The sequence below is a fragment of the Anabrus simplex genome, chromosome 6 (assembly GCF_040414725.1).
Source record: "Anabrus simplex isolate iqAnaSimp1 chromosome 6, ASM4041472v1, whole genome shotgun sequence".
NCBI classification, from domain to species: Eukaryota; Metazoa; Arthropoda; class Insecta; order Orthoptera; family Tettigoniidae; genus Anabrus; species Anabrus simplex.
Window position 1 is genome coordinate 115,957,836 of NC_090270.1, and position 21,467 is coordinate 115,979,302.

General features: G+C 39.6%; 1 protein-coding gene across 1 annotated transcript in view; it reads right to left on the minus strand.

Annotated features, from left to right (window-relative positions):
* Positions 1-21,467, minus strand: part of LOC136875889 (thyroid peroxidase) — a 257,266-nt gene that overhangs the window by 71,928 nt on the left and 163,871 nt on the right. Inside the window, exons 4-5 of the mRNA XM_068228240.1 lie at positions 6,492-6,712; positions 2,980-3,132 (exon numbers count right to left, since the gene is read on the minus strand). Of these exons, the coding sequence (XP_068084341.1) occupies positions 2,980-3,132; positions 6,492-6,712 (374 nt within the window). The remainder of the gene's footprint in view (positions 1-2,979; positions 3,133-6,491; positions 6,713-21,467) is intronic.

Sequence of the window (21,467 nt, forward strand, 5' to 3'; positions counted from 1 at the left end):
GACGTTTTGTCTCAGCTACATAACAAGCTCCGCAGCTACATTCAGTGTGATACACTCCAGGGGCCTGTAAGTCTATTGTGTCTTTTACTGGTGTAGATAACGGGCTAGCTTACGGTGAGGTTTATAGATAGTTTTTATGTTGTATTTGTCCAGTATCTTGCCGATCCTGTCTGTAGTGTTTTTAATGTATGGCAGTATCGCTGTTTTCTAGCGGGTCAGTTCTTTCCCGTTGTTTTAACTGGTCCATGACAGAAATAAAGGATGTTTTTGATAATCATCTGGTTAACTCATTCCCATCATCATCATCATCATCATCATCATCATCATCATCAGCAGCAGCATCATCATTTTCCAACTCTAGTTTCCCAGGTGCGGTGTACAAGTACTCGCCATCTCTTCCCGTCTCCTTACATCTTCTGTTCTAGGACATCTTCCCATTTGAGACATCTCTCCTCCACACCTAATTTCACTGTGTCTATCCAGCATTTGCTTGGCCTTCCACTTGATCTTTTCCCTTGGACAGTAAGGTTGAAGTATTTTCTGGCAGGTCTCTTACTCTTCATTATCATAATATGCACATACCACTGAAGTCTACGCTTCTTTATTTCTAGAGCCCGGATTTTAATGCATTAATAGGTTAGAATGCAAACTTACTGAAGCGAGTAGCAAGTATAGTCTACCTTCACAATGATTATGCTATGTGGTTTGCATAAACATTAGGGGTATGGCCTATCAGAACTCCTATAATTTATGTTACTCTTGCTACATTATGGAAGAGCGGGTGGCCGACACTTCCTACTCACCAAATTAGTTTGCAATCTAACCTATTACTGCATAAAAATCCGGGCTCTGTTTATTACACTTGCAATAGGGACTCAATGCCAATTACCTTTCGGTTTACTTCACTCCTGATTTTGTTCTTTCAAGTAGTTTGATTCATAGTTCTAATGAATCTCATTTCTGTTGCCTGAATTCTGCTGTAGTCATTGTTTGGTAGAGTACATGCTTCTAAACTACACGTGAGAATCAGTACAAAGTAAGTGTGATACAGGATTGTTTTTGCTTTTTTGTGGTATTTTGCAGTCCCAGAGTAGATTTTTTACTTGATTGTAAAAGTTTGTTGTTTTTTGTGACCTGCTGTGTATTTCCTGCTTGACAGTGTTGTCTTTGGTAATTGTGCTTCCAAGGTTTGCTATAAACAGTTCCCTCAAATTACATCCCTGTGATTGCTACCTGTGGTGGCTTGTTGAAAGGAAAAGAATACACCAACAACCTTCACACAAGAGAAGAAATACAGGAGAACATTTGGCTAGTTATATTGAACTTTGAATTCCCTCTGTGGTTCAGTTGTAGTGTTGCTTTCCAGATGCAAAGATTGCAGATTCAAATCCGGCAGAGGTAGTCGGAATTTTGAAGGGCGGAAGAAAGCTGATTCAACAACCCATGTCGTACAATGTTGGCATATAAAAGATCTCTCGAGAGATACATTTGATGCTTCTTCTTCTTCTTCACAGTATCATATCAGGTTCCCCTGACATTAGCGATCACTGTGGTGAATGCAGTTTGATCTCTTTCTAGGTGGGATAGTCTTTCAACACTGTGAATTCCAATCCATTCTTTGATGTTTCCAAGCCATGATGTTCGCCTCCTCCCGACACCTCTTTGACCGTGTATTTTGCCTTGTACAATCCGCTGTAAGATGAGGTAACGGTCATTTCTAAGGATGTGACCAAGGTAAGAGATCTTCCGGTGTTTTAATGTTTGAACGAGTTCCCGATTTGCTCTTGCCCGACAAAATTAATTAATTAAAACTCAGCCATGAATTGCCCAATAGACATTCGGTTTACTCTGCATCTGGTGGAGTAAAAGAGAACATTGAAATTGGTGCTTGCTGATGATGCTTGTTGTTTAAAGGGGCCTAACATCTAGGTCATCAGCCCCTATGAAATTGGTGTGCAGGCAGCCTAGATAGTGTCAAATTCTCAAGTGTCAGTTTGTCAACATGGATATTGAAATAAGACGAAATTGTAGTAGATGGTGTCAAATCAAAATGCCTGCACGTAATAGCTGAGACAATATCATCATCATAATCATCATCATCATCATCACCACTAAACATCTCACAGGATGAGATTGGCAGAGTTTCAGGAACCTATTGAGGAGGTGCCAAACATGTTTGAAAGCTGTGAGACATTACTTTGAGCATCTCCTGATATACCACGTAAGTTTTTAATATCTTAGCTTCACCAGAAATAGCTTTCTATGACTTATTTGTTGCTGAGTAGTGGGCATATACGCTGTGTGAGTGTGAAACATGGAAGATTAGCAGATTTCAAACATTTATGAACAGAAGTTTGAGGAATATCCTGAGGATATGGTGGCCACAAGAAATCTCCAATGAAGAGCTGTGGAGAAGAACCCATCAAACACCCATTGACAGTGAGATGCGTCGTAGGAAATGGAAGTGGATCGGGCATACATTACGGCGAGATAAAGACAACATAGCAAGACAAGCCCTGGAATGTAACCCAGAAGGTACCAGGAGAAGAGCCAGACCAAGGAACACATGGAGGAGGAGTGTAATAGCGGAAGGAAAGAAAAAAGGAGGGAAGATCTGGATCGAGATCAGGACGATGGCACAGAACAAAGTCCGGTCGTGAAAGTTCATTGATTCACGAACTAAGTCAAGTAAGTCAAGTGGGCATATATGGCACACACTTTACTATCCAGTGAACGAGTGTCTCTGCGGTAACTCCCTGTACATGGATAATAGGAGAACTGTTGTTAGGATTGGATTGAGAACAGTGAACATGGGACAGTTTGATAGTAACTAAATTCTCTAGGATAGATAGCTAAGGTTTAATGGATACAATAAAGCCATTAACCTCACATGAGGAAAAGGAACTATCAGTGTTTCATGAAAATATACGTTCCCCAAAAAGATTTGTTTATGAAGAGAAGTTTGCACATTGCACTTACATGTGAGGTCATGGTCTAAGAACTGTCCCCACTGCATCACCATATGAGTGATGGTTGTCAGGTCGATGTCACGGTTACTGTGGATAGCGGTACTGACAGCTCGGGCACTAGGCAGAGGACCACCTGAAACTGATTCTCGGACACGCTCCAACCCTGTAAAAGAAATCATCATAATTATAATTAATAATGAAATGATTATTATATACAAACAGTAAACTCTTGATAATTCATAATAAAGGAGGTGGAGGTTTCTCTGAGTTACAAAATGCCCTTCTTATCAAAACAAAATAAAGTTATGTCTAAAGAATGAAAAGTGATACTGTACAGGGCAATTCAAAATGATGGACCCGATTTCACAAATTTATTATATGAAATCTGATGAACATATCATACTGTGAGATATGTGCAATGAAAGGCAAACTCTCAAAGCTTAGTTGAGTTTAGATTTCATCCCACGTGGTTTCATTTTCAGTCGTTACGAGCGTGCAGGAAGCGAGTAAAGAAAATGGCTACGGTTGGAGAGCAGAAGTCGTTCAGTGTGCTTGATTACCCTGTAAACAAGTCTGTGATTAGTGTTCAACGGCATTTCCGTACCAGATATGGAAGAGACTCACCTACTAGAAAAGCCATTTGTGCGTGGTATGCAAAATTCAGAGACATGGGCTGCATCTGTAAGCAAAAGTCGACTGGCCATCCTTCGACCGGGGAAGAGACAGTGGAACGTGTTCGTGCCAGTTTCGTGCGGAGTCCGCAGAAGTCCACTACCGGGCAGCAAGGCAACTTGAAGTTACACAGAACTGTTTGGCGCATTCTGCGGAAACGTTTACGAATGAAACCCTACTGCTTGCAACTGGTGAAACAAGACATTGGCACAACACTGGATAGGAGGATCAAACTCTCATTTGTTGGCCACCGCGTTCCCCCCGACTTAACCCCATGGGATTTCTTCTTGTGGGGTTTCGTAAAGGATCATGTTTATGCACCACCTCTTCCACTAACATTGGACGACCAACAACACTACACAAGGTTTGGCAGGAGATAGACTATTGGCTTGATGTATGTCATGTTACGCGAGGTGCTCAGGTAGAACACTTGTGATTACTTTAGATAATGTGATAAGGTGAACAGTACATATCAGATAAGACACATGCACAAATAACACAGCTGAATACTGGACAGGAAAAGTTTAAGATTCATTCAGCAAAATAGCACTTGCAATTTATTTCGACAGAGGACACTCTACTGTATATTGGAACAATAACTGACACCAATTTGCCAGTGCTAAATGTTTCAGTCAGATTCACACACTCTTTTTGACAATTGGTCTGTCACTGTAGCTTTGAAAGTCTGTCAGTGTTCTGTGAATATTCTTTTATGTTGCTTACAAACAATTATGTTCAGTCTAGGAAGTAAAATCTGTAACACCAGTATTTATAGAGCTAAATGAGCACTAGATCGTTTGATTCCTCCTACTCATGTGATTTCTCCTGGTGCTCAGTCATGGTGCCAGATGTTCAATTATTGGCAATGCAGGATTCACAAGTGATAGTATCACACAGTGTCATACAATTTTTCCTATACAACTTTCTTCATTCAACAGAGCGACCTACCCAGCTGCGTTTTTGTTGTGGTTGTATCTTCTTGTTTCCATTTCCACAATAATGACCCTGACAGTTGACTTGGGCAACTTGAGAAGGGCAGAAATGGCCCTGACTGATCGCTTAGTGATATGGCAACCAATATCCATTCTACATTTAAGTCATTAAGCTACATTGCTCCACCCATCTTGCAGCACTGAATCGAATCAATGAAGTTATTTCCATTCTTACCCCAATAGGGGTAGGAGGGCTGTCAGTTAAACTGGTAGCTCTTGGGCCTTAGAGTAGAAGTTATTGAAGTTTGAAGTTGATATTTTAGATATGTATGTTAGTACATACGTAAGTTTTATTACTATATTTGTTTTATTTTATTTCTGGCGCAGAGATCACCGCACCCCTGAGGGACACCCCCCAAAGAGAAACCCGCACAACACCTCCACAAAGCCCTCAGTTGCCTTTTATAGAAGCAGTGGCAGTTGTAGTGACATCAAGGCTTTAGTTTACAGAGGGGAACCTGGATACAGTACACCCTGTGTAATCTGGCACTGTGCCAGTCCGGCTGCTTCAGTAGTCCGGTGTTTTCAGATGGGCATTTGCTAGTGTGGAGGGTTGGGTGGGTGGTTGGTAAAAGTCACTGCATGCCGCTGATTGTGGACCAAGATGAATAGGCTTCCATTCAGTCAGTTGCATCATTAATGAAATGATGACAAAACTGAAGATGTGATGAACAAAGAAGAAGAAGAGCAGAGTGTGGAAAAGAAGCAGCAGCTGTTCACACAGTACACCATGATATTGCGATTAATATCTTGTCAACCCCCATTAAGTAGGCAAAAGAAAATGTTGTGCCTTCTAGTGACATTCTCGTGTAGAATAGATTTCAAGAAAAAGTGTTTAAATTGTCATTAATTTTTCTCATTTAATTTGTTAGAAACATCCTATGTTTTTTCAATACAAACTTTCATTTCTTTTGTATATTCTGTGTGCATTATGTACAATACTGGTACTAATAATTTTTGTCATTTTAATGAGTTTTTATTAATAACCTTCTTGTAATCTGGCACTATCCCAGTTTGATATTTGCTGGATTGGTGAGAATGTGGCTACCGCTTTGGAGAGGCTAATGATCCTGGGGTTCTCTTGGCCTACAGCAGAACAGTAGTACCAGGGCAACTGGGCACTGAGCTAATATTTTATTCCTCCAAGTGCCCGTGTTATACAGAAAGTGATGAAAATTTTCTACACATCTACTATTTGACTATAACATTCATAATCACATTGTTTCACAATTTTCTATGACTAAGTTAGTTTTTCCTTTTTTTTTGCTATTTGCTTTACGTCGCACCGACACAGATAGGTCTTATGGCGACGATTGGATGGGAAAGGCCTAGGAATGGGAAGGAAGCAGCTGTGGCCTTAATTAAGGTACAGCCCCAGCATTTTCCTGGTGTGAAAATGGGAAACCACGGAAAACTATTTTCAGAGCTGCCGACAGTGGGGTTTGAACCCACTATCTCCCGATTACTGGATGCTGGCCGCACTTAAGCGACTGTAGCTATCGAGCTCAGTGACTAAGTTAGTTAGAAAATAATATTTTGAATACTTCATCTTTACTTCTGCACCAATCTTTGAGGAATCCTGGGTGGTAATGAAAGCAGTGGTCAACAGACCAATCACACAACTGCACTGTTGGCAAGTGGTCTGCACTGTTTCTCAAATGTAGAACTTTAAGTAGAAAGTCAGCATGCAAGCACTAGGTACAGGTAATTTATTGGTCCATGGAAAATGAATAATGTTGGTTTCATGTCTAATGCTTAGTTAGAATGCTTCTGATCCAATATCAGTGACTTACAATAAAAAGCAAACTGTGAGCCAAAAGAAAAAAAAGAAATGATGGTGATGTGATAATATTCTTACCATCTCTGTAGTGTGGAGGAAGGAATCTGTGTAGTGGCATCATTGATGCACCCCACCAAGGGTGAGCTGGATTGTTGCAGCGTCCATCAGGCGTCCGGTACTGAGTGGAGGATGGTGAACAGTCAGGACGGTCTGATAGTGGACATTGGTCATGCAGTGGAGTATTGAGCAGCGAGATGGTAGGGAACTTGGTATGGGTCACATGCCGAGCATTCTTTGAGCTGAAAAAGAGAAGATAATTTTAAAGAGAAAGAAGAGTAACATCTTTAATGGAGAAAACTGAAATGGGTTGGACTTGAAATCAAACAGATCTAATGGTTTCATGCTGACTGGTAGCTAGGAGAAGAAATGGGGAGTGGAAAGGAAAGTTCAATTCATTATGGAATATACTGAAGTACAGGGTGATTCAAAAAGAATGTTCATATTACAAAGTATTATTTTATCAAAACTATTGATAGCTGCGCCACAGCTTGGCTATTGGAGGAATGAATACATTGTCTAGTTTACATTCATTGCCAATAGATGGCTGTTGTCTTCTGTTTTGCTTGGTTACCTTCACATGATTCACTTTGATCGTTACTCCGCAGCAGAAATCATTTTTTGTTCTCGAGTTTGTGAAGTGTAATCCCATGATTATAGTGCAAAGACATTTCAGAATGAGGTACCAAATTGATCCTCTGAATGAATGGAATATTTTCAAATGGTATTGACCGTTTGTAGACACTGGATATGTATGTAAAGAAAAGAGTCCTGACCGCCCTCATGTTTCTGAATAAAATGTAGTGTGAATTCAAACTGCTTTCCAGTATAGTCCTACAAAATCAACTCATCGTGCCAGTCAGGAGTTAGAACTGCCTACAACAACAATTTAGCGTGTTTTGAGACATCGGTTGGTTATGAAACCGTACAAGTTACATCTGTTACATTCTGATGACAAATGCAGACATGTCGCATTTTGTGATGAGATTCATAATGCTATTGACAATGATAACACTTTTGCAAACCACATCGTGTTCAGTGATGAAGCAACTTTCCATGTTAGTGGGCAGGTAAACAAACACAATATTCCGAATTTGGGGCCTGCAGAACCCATATGCATACATTGAACATGTACAACATTCGCCCAAAGTTAATGTGTTTTATGTAATATTCCGCACATCTGTTTACAGCCCATTCTTCTTTGATGGAAACACGGTTAATGGTCAGCAGTGTCTTGCTATGTTGGATAGGTCGTCAAGGAGCTGGCGACTTAACAATTCTCAGGCAGGCTCCACGGTCACCGGATTTGACGCCCTGTGACTTCTTCCTGTGGGGTTTCGTTAAGGACAAAGTTTATGTACCACCACTACCACAAGACCTAGAAGAGTTGAAGAACCAGATCTGTAATGCCATAACATGATTGACGTAGGACATTCTTACCCGAGTGTGGGAGGAATTTGAGTATCGATTTGATATTGTTTATGTCGCTGGTGGAGGACAAATTGAACATCTGTAATCTAAACTTGGGAGATTTGTAAATATGTGTGCCAAGTTTTATAGTTGTATGTCTTACAGTTTAATATATGCATTTGAAATACATACTGTACATGCTTTTTGAAACACCCTGTATCTCATACTAGTTACATATTCGTACAATCATCCAAAAAGGGCATCACTGCATGACTTGGCTAGGGGCTGCCTAGCGAGATGGTGAAAACATGCTTGGTTTACCCGGAATTCCTTGTCAGGAAGCAGAAAAAATAGAAATGGGATTTGGATTTCTGCAGAGGCGCATGGCCCTGAGGTTCCCTCAGCCTACACCAGAAAATAAGTACCAGATTAATTTCTGGGGACAAAGGTGGCCGGATGTAGAGATAACCATTGTATCCCACTTAGTACTGAGGTCAGAAGTAGTGAAAGCCTTTACCTACCACTCCTCCAAGGAATTTCATGGCCTGATTCTTAGTGAAACTCAGGAGCTCCAGAAGTGGAAATTAGTTCTTAAAATTTTTTTTATTTCATGCTGGAGAATTGAACCCATGTCCTTCTGGGTGAACCAAACGCACATTTACCACCTCAGCTGTGCTGTCCCTATTTTCAAGATGTCTCAGTTATAGAAATTGATTTCACTTTTCTGCATCACATCAGGTTTCTAAGAAATTGGATTTAATACAAGTAACATGCTTTAACTTGAAATTGCATAGTACACAGTATGAGCAACATGTTGAAGTATTAAGTTAACCAGAGACAATTCAGCACTGTTCTATTTGCTGTTGGTAGCATCGAAATCCACTTACAGAGCGATGTTTATAAGCAATAAATATTTTAACTTTTGGTTAACTGCTCTAAACTATTTTAAATGATCATGAAAGAGTTGCAGTTAACTTTAATTGAGAGAGAGTTTCCACCTTTTAAATACTTTATTTGCCCTGCATATATTTAAGACTAACACATTATATTAGTTTAGGACATGTTTTTTCTTGTATATGAGCCATCTTCAGCTAACAAATTATCCAAAAATTACACAGCCAGTAAAACATGTAAATAATGCATTTAAAAGTAATTTAAGAGCATGCTTGTCCATGATTTATAGTGTCTTCTTCTTCTTCCACTTCTAATTTAAAAATTCTTATCGTTGATGCTGCTATAGTAAAATGATATATTTTACCCTATATTTGGGCCTAAAAACCTCTTAATAAATAAACTGCTGTTGCTTTGGAAGGACATTAAAGCTGGCTGGGGAAACTCCTCTCTACCATAGTTAACGTTTTAGTATTTTATTGGTTTCTTTTCTTTTTTATTTTCTAGGGGCTTTACGTCGCACCGACACAGATAGGTCTTATGGCGATGATGGGATAGGAAAAGCCTAGGAGTTGGAAGGAAGCGGCCGTGGCCTTAATTAAGGTACAGCCCCTGCATTTGCCTGGTGTGAAAATGGGAAACCACAGAAAACCATCTTCAGGGCTGCCGATAGTGGGATTTGAACCTACTATCTCCCGGATGCAAGCTCACAGCCGCGCGCCTCTACGCGCACGGCCAACTCGCCCGGTTCTTTTCTTTCGATAAGATGTTATTGGATATAGAGTCTCCCTGCTGGTCCTATTACAGTTCTTGTTGTCGTGTAGCTGGCTTATATCACCTTACATCACAGCCTACACAGTTGCTAGGGTTACACTTCTGTCACACATTTTGTGACGCTAGCTTCCATAATGCAAATTTTCAGATGACCCTCATCTGTAAGACGTTTTTATGTCAAAAATAAGGTAATGATAGTGATCAAAATAATAAAATTGTGGTGATAAGCTGCTGTTTGTCCAGCCCTTGTCCCGTTTCCCAACGGGGTCGGGTGTGAGGTGAGATGAATTTGTCGTGGCGGTTTTTTATGACCGGACAGCTGCTGTGATAAACTAAAATGCCCAATATTCTTATACTGAATTGGCTGCTGATTTATGAGCTAAATAGTCAGTATAAATTATTATCCTACTAGCATGTGTCCGCGGCTTTGCCCGCGTTTGTTAATTCAACTATTAGATGTTTTAAAACCATCTATTTAAAAGCAAAATAAAAAAATAAAAAACATTATATTTATTAACACACTTTGTTTTTACTTAAATGGCATGGAATACCGGTACAGTACCTTATGTTTAATTATACCATATTGTTACTTTCATTGCTTAAGATACCGGATTGGTGGATGGTAGAAATAATATTAAAACAAAATATAATAGACAATATAATATAATATAATATAATATAATATAATATAATATAATATAATATAATATAATATAATATAATATAATATAATATAATATAATATAATTTTCCCTTAGAGAGCTTCCCAGAAAAACTATAGTACCGGTAAGTGTCCTTCCATTTGGAGCTAAGATGTGTAGAGTGTTTGCCTTTCCAACTACTAATGACCAACCCACGTACAGTTGACCATGGGAGAAGCACGGTTTCCGAAGATCGAGTCCTACAATTTTAACACACACACACACACACCACACATACGCACGCACTCTCTCTCTCTCTCTCTCTCTCTCTCTCTCTCTCTCTCTCTCCCCCTCGCCCTTTTATTATTATAGATAGATATATTTTTTCTTCTAACAACCGGAAAAACAAAGGAGCGCGCAAGCGTGCCAGTACTAGAAATCATCGCAATAGGCCATTGGGAGCGCGGTCGCCTCAAACAATTTGGGAATTTGAAATTTGCATTCATTCAAAAATATTTAGCTACAAACAGTCCGAATGATCATCAAAGTAAAAGCATAAGATAAAGAAGCCTATCAACGTGGACGACAATTGAACCTTTCTCTCCAAACATTGGATTATAAGCAAAATATTCATCAAACGTTCTAAACTCAGAAGAATCAGAGCTCTACGCGGAGCACTATTGCAACCTGTCCTTGGTTCTAGAAATTGGATTTCCAAGGAGATTATAGTATGCTCGAAAAGTCTCGGTAGACCCAAATCATGAGCATGATCATGCAGAATTTTAGAGCTCGTGTTGGTAAGGCGCCACCAAGCAGAGGTAACTACTTGAAGTGAACGAAGGAAGCTTTCAGCACGGGTTGCGTTAAAGACGCGAAGTTAAGTGGAAGATCTCCACTCGAGCAGAAACTTGTTCTGCCGTCGCTGTATCAGTGGCTCAATCGCCTATCAGATCAGACAGAAAGCATGCCGTCGAGTTGAATGTGCCGCGATCAACAATACGCGACCTCACGAAACAAATTTTGAGAATTAAACCTTTCCTAACGCTGACCGTTGTTGAATTAACAGATGCAAGCATGCGTCTTGTTCCTGCAAACATGACGTCGTATTAGTTTAAGTAGAGATAATGGTCGAACTCACACCGGCATCCAAGGAACAATATAGTATGTAGGCTTAACTTTTCGCACTTACTGTACATAATACCGAACACTAGAATGATATTTAACTACGGTATAGTGGGCCTATAATAGTTCGGAAGCAAGCTATAATGCACGTTGTGAGAACACTATATTGCTCGTAAGTGAGAATATCAACAGAAGATCTTGATCGTGCTTTGTTTAATAATTGTACCAACCACTGCTAACAAAAACATATTTGAGAAATCACTCTTGGAAGTGCAGTAAGAGTTGAGTTGTAGTTAACATCCGCTGAATGGAAGGAATGTTAAAATAATCTTATCATTTTAGTACCGGTAACCTAATGTAAAACGTAAAAAATTTAAGGCTGACCTTAGTGAGGCAGTCGGTTAGTCGTTGGCCTTCTGCTTCCAAATTAGCGGGTTCGATTCCGGCTGAGGTCAGTGGTATTTAAGGGTGTTTAAATACGGCAGCTCCATATCGTTGGCTACCGACACTTGAAATAATTATTTCAGGACAAAATTACTACACCCTAGAATCTGCTTAGATTATAAATTGTTTAAACGACCATTAACAAATAATCTTCTTCTTCTTCTTCTTCTTCTTCTTCTTCTTCTTATTATTATTATTATTATTATTATTATTATTACAAAGAAGCCAGCAAGAAAACTGCAATCCGTACCATTTATGCCTACAAGTTTTTGGAAATTGTAGATATCTTTATCATTTGAACGTCTGATATTGTATTTAGCCTACTGTTATGAACAACTTTCGTAGCCTGCTGTTCTTCTAAAGTCAGTCTCTCTTTGATTGATTGATTGTTTGATTGATTGACTGATTGATTGATTGATTGATTGATTGATTGATTGATTGATTGATTGATTGATTGATTGATTGACAGATAGATTTATGTATATTGAACTAGATTACTAATATTTCTGAAATATAGATGAGTGTTTTAAGATACCCATGTTTATGTTATTGCTCTGCTCACAGTCTTAGATTTCATCAGTCAGGAAAGAAACTGAAGAATCTGCGTTCATAAATATAACTGGATAAATATACATCATGTATACGTGGGCTGGACTATTTTGTAACGGATAACATTAATATACTATCTTTCTCTACTACCGCCGGGCTGAGTGACTTCAGACGGTTGAGGCGCTGGCCTTCTGACCCCAACTTGGCAGGTTCGATCCTGGCTCAGGCCGGTGGTATTTGAAGGTGCTAAAATAGGTACGTCAGTCTCGTGTCGGCAGATTTACTGGCACCTAAAAGAACTAATGTGGGAATAAATTCCGGCATCTCGGCGTCTCCGTAAACCGTAAAAGTAGTTAGTGGGACGTAAAGCAAATAACATTATAACATTCCAATCTCACCACCAGAATTAGCAAATGTAATTTTTAGAAACTGTGAACATTTAAGATAGTTTATAAACGTAATATAATATATATTACAATAAGAACCTGTCTTAAACAGCACAGGTGGTCCTCTAGCACTGGCTGTTCCACTTCTTGTCGGAACATCTCACAGGAAGCCAAGAAACTGACTGAAACGCTTCTTCAGTTTCATGAACCATTTATAATGACGCGTTCACGGGCCAGAGCGGGCTCTAATACGCTGGAACTCGTCTTCGTTGCGGTGGCTGACTGCAATCAGTCAGGGTTGAACATTTCTTGGGAAAGGACGTAAAGACAATGCAGGCCAAGCACTGCAAGAAACACCTACTTTACGATTGTCAATCGTATCCATGCATTCGAAAGCACCATGTCTTGTAAAACGAGCAGCAGCATTCGAAGTAATAAATCAGACACGTTCCAACGGTCCGGCTAGTGTTTAAACTTTGGCAAGCAGGTGGATTCGAATTCCATTGTGGATTCTGTGATGTTGTGATTGTTGTTTCAAGGTGAAAGACAGCTATATATATCGACGGTTCAAGTACTGTATTGCGTAAACATCGTAACCTTTCCCCTGTAACTACAGTTACAATTTTAATTCTACTATTATTCCCCCAGGTCTATTTGGTGCTAAGTTTGGGGCGCAAGAGATACAATTTTTATACAGGAGAAACATACGGTACTGAAGTAATTGCTTTGGTGATGATCGTAGTTCATTTTGGTTATTCTAGGACTTGCGATGTTAAGACATGGAGTCGTCTAATAATATAAGATAAGGCTTTTTGCGAATGATGTTATACTCCGTAGTGTAACAAAATGTCTACAAGCAAGTACAGAAAGACCTCGGCAGTGTTGTGAAACGAACAGTAGACAACGGTGTGATGGTAAATGGGATAGAAAGTCAGGTACCAAGGTAAGGTAAGGTAAGGTAAGGGTTGTTCTGCCCGAAGGCAGGTCCGAACCTCCGCAGAGGTGTTCCTGAGCCGGAGTTTACGTGAGGTAGGGTGGCCAGTTCCTTTCCGCTCCTCCATTCCCTTACCCCCCCCCCCCCCCCACCAACAGCGCGTGGCAACCCATCCAACTCCTGACCACGCCCAATGTTGCTTAACTTCGGAGATCTCACGGTATCCGGTGTTTCAACACGGCTACGGCCGTTGGCCCTTTACCAAGAGAAGTGTAAAAAGAAATACAATTTGCTTTACGTCGCACCGACACAAATAGGTCTTATGGCGACGATGGGATAGGAAATGGCTAGGACTGAGAAGGGAACGGCCGTGGCCTTAATTAAGGTACAACCCCAGCATTTGCCTAGTGTGAAAATGGGAAACCACGAAAAATCATCTTTAGGGCTGGCGAGAATGGGGTTCGAACCCACTGTCACCCGAAAGCAAGTTGACAGATACGTGACCCAAACCCCGCAACCACTCGCTCGGTAAGAGGAGGAGTCTTCTCAACATTAATTACTGTGATGATGGGGTGAGAGTATCTCATGAGGATCATTGTGATGACCTAGGCGTTAATATGAGGCCAAATCTTCATTAGGACAATCATATTAACGAGGTTGTAAATAATGGTTGCAGATCTCTTCTTATGGTTATGATGGTATTTAGAGGTTGAAGTAAGAATGTAAAGTAAAAGAGAGGACATATAAGTCACTGGTAAGACCCCAATTAGAGTATGGTTCCAGTGTAGGGGACCCAAACCAGGATTACTTGATACGAGGACTGGCAAAGATCCGAAGAAAAGCTGCATGATTTGTTACAAGTGATTTTCGACAAAATAGTGTTATGAAAATGTTGCAAACTTTGGGTTGGGAAGACTTGGGAGTAAGGAGACGAGCTGCTTGACTAAGCGGTATGTCAGATCAAAAATCAGATCAAAAATTAGATGTATGGCTTTTCAGGCGTTTGCTCTATTAACCAGCATTTCGTCTTAGGTCTGACACTAGACTCGTCAGAGTGGGATGTGTCAGACCTTACCCACTGATGCTGGGGTGTATGCAGGTGAAATTTATCAGAAGCCTATTATGAGGTACAGTCTGATAACTGCATACGGGAGATAAAACTATAGGCTTCTGATAAATTTCACCTGCATACACCCCAGCATCAGTGGGTAAGGTCTGACATATCCCACTCTGACGAGTCTAGTGTCAGACCTAAGACGAAATGCTGGTTAATAGAGCAAACGCCTGAAAAGCCATACATCTAATTTTTTATCTGATTTTTGATATGCTCTATTGGTGGAAAAATATCTAATTCCCTCCATGGGAATTTAGAATTTCCATAAGCGGTATGTTCCAAGCTGTCAATGGAGAGATGGCGTGGATAGACATTAGTAGACAAATAAGTGTGAGTGGAACTTATAAACGTAGATTACTACTTCTAATTGTTTTTCTTTAACGTCGCACTAACACATCGAGTGTTTTGGCAACGGAAGGATGGAGAAAGGCTAGGATAGGGAAGGTAGCGGCCGTGGCCTTGATTAACGTACAGCCACAGCATTTGCCTTGCGTGAAAATGGAGAACCACGGAAAACCATCTTTAGGGTTGCCGACGAGGGGATTCGAACTGTCTGTCTCCCGAATGCAAGCTCACATCTGTGAGACCCCAACCGCGCGGCCAACTCGCTCGGTTTTAAAAAAGTAGGAAAGATCATAATATGAAGGTAAAGTTCATGGGAAAAAATTGGAACAATTATTCTTTTATAAGAAGATAAATTAGAGACTGGAATAATTTATCAAGGAAATATTTCTTTTAAAAAGGAGACTGGGTATTATTATTTAGCGTTTGGCTGTACATAGCAACATCAGTCAAAACTAAATTACGAATTTACATTATTTACAGTTTGACTTTCAAGTTGTTAATAAAGTCGATTACAGCACGTCCTGCTTCCACGAAGTCACTGAAGTTACCACTATAGAAATGCGTCGGACAGTCATTCACTATGTGCCGTATGATCTGCCAGGGAGCACCACAACTGCATTCTGGCGAATGTTTTTGTCCCCACTTGTAGTGAAAATCTACACATCTGCCATGGTTTGTTCTTATCCTGTTTAGCGTCGACGACGTTTTCCGGGGTAGGTGAAAGCCATTTGGTGGGGTTGTGGTGCTTGTGATGTCTTGCAGCTGACATGAAATGTTTTTCACCAATTCTTCCTTCCAGGTTTGCAAGAGGTTGAAATTATTGTTTACCAGGTGTCTCGCTGTCGGGATGGAGGGGTTCCGCGAACGTAGACGTCTGGCTTCAGCAGCAGTGATGTCGAAGTATATTGGTAGCTGGTCGTTTGCATTTATCTTATTATAGTCCCGGAGTAAGGTGTGTTTGCGTTTGTGTTCCGGTGGTGGAATGTGACTCAGTGCTGGTAACCAGAATGTAGGTGTTGATTTTACTGTGCCAAATACAATTCTCATTGCCTGATTCAATTGGGCATCGACAAGATTGGTATAGCTACTTTTAAGCCACACCGGAGAACATTACTCAGTTTTTGAGTAGTCCAAACTGAGGGCGGTGGTGCGTAAAGTGTCGGCTGACGAACCCCATGTAGTGGCACACAGTTTCTGGAGTATGTTGTTTCTAGACTTTTGTTTTTCAGCCGTTTTCTTCAGATGTTTCTTGAAGGAAAGAGTTCTATCTAATGTGATCCCCAGATAGTTTGATTCATTGGTGTGGCTCAAGCGATTTTTACCCAGGTACACTTCTAGTTCACTATTAGCTAGCTTATTGCTTAAGTGAAAACATGTCACTGTAGTTTTGTTTGGGTTTGACTTCAGCCTCCATTTTCGTAAGTATTCTTCAAGAATGCATAAACCAGTATTTACGTTATGTTCTGTTTTTAATCTGTTTGTCCTGAATAGCAATTTCCCAGTCATCTGCATTGCCAAACTTTCTTGAACTGGTTGCAGGCATGTCAGAGATGTAGAGGCTGAAGGGAAGTGGGGCGAAGACAGAGCCTTGAGGCAGCCCATTGTCAAGTATCTTCTTATTACTGATGGTGTTTCCCAAAATTACTTGGATTCTGCGATTCGTTAACATGTTATCCACAAGCCTGGCTATTCTTCTATAAGGTATTAGGCGTAGGAGTTTATAGATCATCCCATGTCTCCAGGCAGTGTCGTAAGCAGATGTCAGAGAAGACTAGGTAAACAATTGACAAGGAATCTGTCACCTGGGCGACAGCCCTAAGCAGATCAATGATGATTGATTGATTGATTGATTGATTGATTGATTTGATTTGATTGATTGAGATGAGATAAGATTCCTCTGTTGATCAGTGGTACAGTGTCGGTCTGCGGATGCCAAGATCGTGGGTTCGAACCCGGCAGAGGTAGTTGGATTTTTGAAGGGCGAAGAAAGTCCATTCGACACTCCATGTCGTACGCTGTCGGAATGTAAAAGATCTCTGGTGAGGAGTAGTGAGTGCTGAGAGATTGGCGTCGTGATGCAGTGTTGGTAATGTTAGAATAGTTACCGTCTTGTCGAGTGTTGTGTGTTCTGTGTGTGGAGCAATCACGTGAGTTGATTGTGCGAGTAATCAGTTTTGCCTGGAATCGATCCTAGTGAACAGCAGCTGTGTGTGATAATCAATCCTGCTACAAGGAACTGCTGGGTGGAGTGACTGGTACATGCGAAACGAAGTGAAGACCTTGTTATGAGGGCAAGATACTTCTGTAAATAGCCACTAATTAGTGCGTGTTGTCATTCATTGTCAAACATATTTGCTTCTGCGTATGCGTGTGTACAATTTGGGCCATGCTAGAATTAAATTAGTCCAATAAAACAGTCAGTGTTTTATTCGTAACACTATAAGTATAATAGGCCGACCCTGTGGTGTAGGAGTAGCTTGCCTGCCTCTTAGCTGGAGGCCCTGGTTCGATTCCCGGCTAGGTCTGGGATTTTTACCTGGATCTGAGGGCTGGTTCGAGGTCCACTCAGTCTACGTGATTTACAATTGAAGAGCAATCTGACGGTGAGATGGTGGCCCCGGTCTATGAAACCAAGAATAACGGCCGAGAGGATTCGTTGTGTTGACCACACGACACCTCATAATCTGCAAGCCTTCAGGCTGAGCAGCGATTGCGTTGTAGGCCATGGCCCTTCGGGGCTGTTGGGCTATGGGGTTTGGTTTGTTTTATAAGTACAATAAAAGGAGTCTTTAACACAAATTGGATCTAGATCTATGTCTCTGAATGGAAAGAAACAAATAATTAATTAACACATTATGGTTAGTCCACACCAAAGTTAATAAACAATGTTTACGAAACAAAGTTAATAAACAATGTTAAGGAAAACATTTCTCAAGATGTTAATAAGCTTTTGTTATCAACCCTCTTTAACATTGTGTCCACACCAAATAAACTTTTGTTAACAAACTTCTTTAACATTGTGTCCAGACCAAAATATCTGTTTGTGAGGTTACAATGGATAGGGTCAGGAAGAAGAAAATACAGCTGCAGCTTTCATTATTTTAATGAGTGCAATTAGAGAAAAATGCAGACGCAAAGTGTGGCGAAGAAAAATATTGGAAAAGCGTTTAGAATTAAGTTTGGAGAGGACACTTAGGCCTATGTCAGAACTTTCAATTCATGGTTCAGCAGGCTTTCAAAACTTTCTGAGAATGTCCCCACAAGACTTTCAGTTCTTGTTGACAGTAATTGAGTCTGAAATTGCAAGAAATGATACAAATTTATCGGAATGTCATCTGCATTAATGTTAGACTAAGTATAACTTGAAGATTCCTAGCGACTTGTGACTCCTACAAAGGATCATGTAAGAGAAATACTCCTACACTTCACTTATGTATTTGTATGGTGTATATGAGTTGCTTGCGATTCGACGGTCGATTTCGAAAAATAAATAAAAGTATTGTATTCCGCGTTACGAATTTGCGTGTTCTAATTGCGTCTTTGCGCATGTGCGAACCGAAATGTTAACGAAAACACGAAATGTTAATGAAAAGTTTCATTCACAAAAGTTAAAGAAATTTTGTTTATCAACATGCTCGAAAAGTTAATGAACACGCTATTTTGTTTATTAACAGACAGAAATGTTCATGAACATTGTTCATTAACAAAGTTAACGAAAACATCTTGGTGTGGACGCACCTCTACAATACCTCTATATTTAGAGCTGACATTTTAACGAGGTATAAGCTCTTAAATTAAACAGTAACTTTAAAGCAAACGGACTGTCACCGCAAGTTACTTAAGGCGAAGTTTAGCATTGTGATGGGAACCTTTCTTGTTGTATAAATTTAACAAACTTGACTCTCAAAGTAGTTAGCGTCAAATGATTGTTGTTGTTAAGTGCAAATTACTTTAAAATATGAAAAATAATTTAAGGTACAATAAAAAAGAAAATAAAGCAATCTTTGTAGGTTATACACTGATACACCCAACATTCCTGAACGCTTCACTATGTTTTGTTCAAACTCGACATGGTCAAAGATTTTAAACCTTTTTACACCTCACCAAAAAGTATATATTTTGCGGCGTCAGTGGTTAAACCACAGAGGCGTGAAAACTGTATAAAATTGAGATACATTGATAAGGTATTCTCTGCGGTAAGAAGTTTTTGTTCCTTTCCCGCGAATTACTGCAAGACAGCGTTGAAGTGTAGGGGTTTCAAAAACCCGTACCCCTAATGTTTATGCTAATCGGTTTGTAGGCTGGAAGCCACTTTCTACTCGCTCAAATAAGCTTGCATTCCATCTTATTATGGCATAAAGATCTAGGCTGTCATGTTTTTATCATCATTATTATTATTATTATTATTATTATTATTATTATTATTATTATTATCATCATCATCTGGGGTTGAAAAGGAGCACCTCAGGATCTCTCAGAGACTCACAACTTAGTATGGATACTCTCTTCCATTTTCCCTATCCAGTCTAATTTGAACAAGTCTAGATTTATTCTTATGTCAAATACATCAAGTTTTGTGAGGACTTAGCCTAAGAACGGGTTTCATTTTACCATCCACCATGGTTCAACCTTTTCCTTAAATTGTACCCGAATTCTTCGAGGAATCGAAACTCCTTCCCATTAGTTAATGTTTTGGAGGGGCTTATAATCTCTCTGGTAAATAATAATAATAATAATAATAATAATAATAATAATAATAATAATAATAATAATAATAATTGCAGTCTAATGTCATTATTGACTATAAGGCCTGGTAAGGGAGAAAATTATCCTAAATAAATTTACAGTTTACCGCCTATAATCTCAGCCACCCTACCGCAACAATTACTTTTTTCAACCAATCATAAGGATATTGGAACATTATACTTCATTTTTGGTGCTTGAGCAGGAATGGTAGGTACATCTCTCAGCTTATTAATCCGTGCAGAATTGGGACAGCCAGGTTGGAATAATTAAGTGATTCCATCAATATGATAATTCCCTTTTATTTTTAGGATTAGCTTTAATTACTCTAACTATAATTCAATTATTATTATTATTATTATTATTATTATTATTATTATTATTATTATTAATGATGATGATGATGATGCTTGTTGTTTTAAGGGGCCTAACATCGAAGGTCATCGGCCCATTATTATTATTATTATTATTATTATTATTATTATTATTATTATTATTATTATTATTCCAACCCATAATGTGTACTGTACATCAAATCTTATGCTCGAAATAGTGCTAAAGTCAAGTAAACTCGTGTCCTGATCCCGAAGTGGTGCAGCTCTTTTCAGGCACACACCCGGCCTGCCTTATATAGGCTAATTCTATCGTGTTACCAGCATGCCACTTGTTAAGCTCGTCGCTTCAAGCGCGCTAAATGTCCCCGGGTCGGGGTGGTCATAATGCTCATTGATGTAAGTTCGTCGCCGGCCGGAACAATTGAACCTATAGATATAATGTTTGTTGTAGGTATCCACACGGTTTGTATTTACACGGGAAGTGAATTATATTTTGATAATAATTAAGTCTGATAAAATATTAAGTACGAGGAACAAACAATATCATGCGCTCATCTTTAGTTGTTTCTTTTTTTGCTAGGGGCTTTACGTCGCACCGACACAGATAGGTCTTATGGCGACGATGGGATAGGAAAGGCCTAGGAGTTGGAAGGAAGCGGCCGTGGCCTTAATTAAGGTACAGCCCCAGCATTTGCCTGGTGTGAAAATGGGAAACCACGGAAAGCCATCTTCAGCGCTGCCGATAGCGGGATTCGAACCTACTATCTCCCGGATGCCATCTTTAGTTTGAGGGACTATACATGATATTTCGGATTACCCAATTGGCTCATTTCACATTGTATCACACTGATAGCCTCCAGATATCACAATGTCCTCTCCTTACTTGACATTAACAAGCTGGCACTGAACTTTAATAATGTGCCATTAATCGAATTGCACGTCCAATTTTTCGCTTTCACATTGTATTAGTAAAAGGGTATCAAATTTACAAGGAGACTGGCCAGATTATGAACGCTCTTCTCGAGTGAAAGAAGAAAAGCGACATTTCTCTCTATCCCAATTTCACGGCCAATAAAATGAAAAGATGGATGAACCTCAATATTCTTTCTCTTTCTTTTTTTTTTTTGAGACGCGAAGTACAAGATAAAGTGACTATGAATATATCACGCTTTCAAACAAGAAGTTAATATTATTAATACTAATACTACTACTACTAATAATAATGTATTATTATTATTATTATTATTATTATTATTATTATTATTATGCTAGGGTCTTTACGTCGCACCGACACAGATAGGTCTTATGG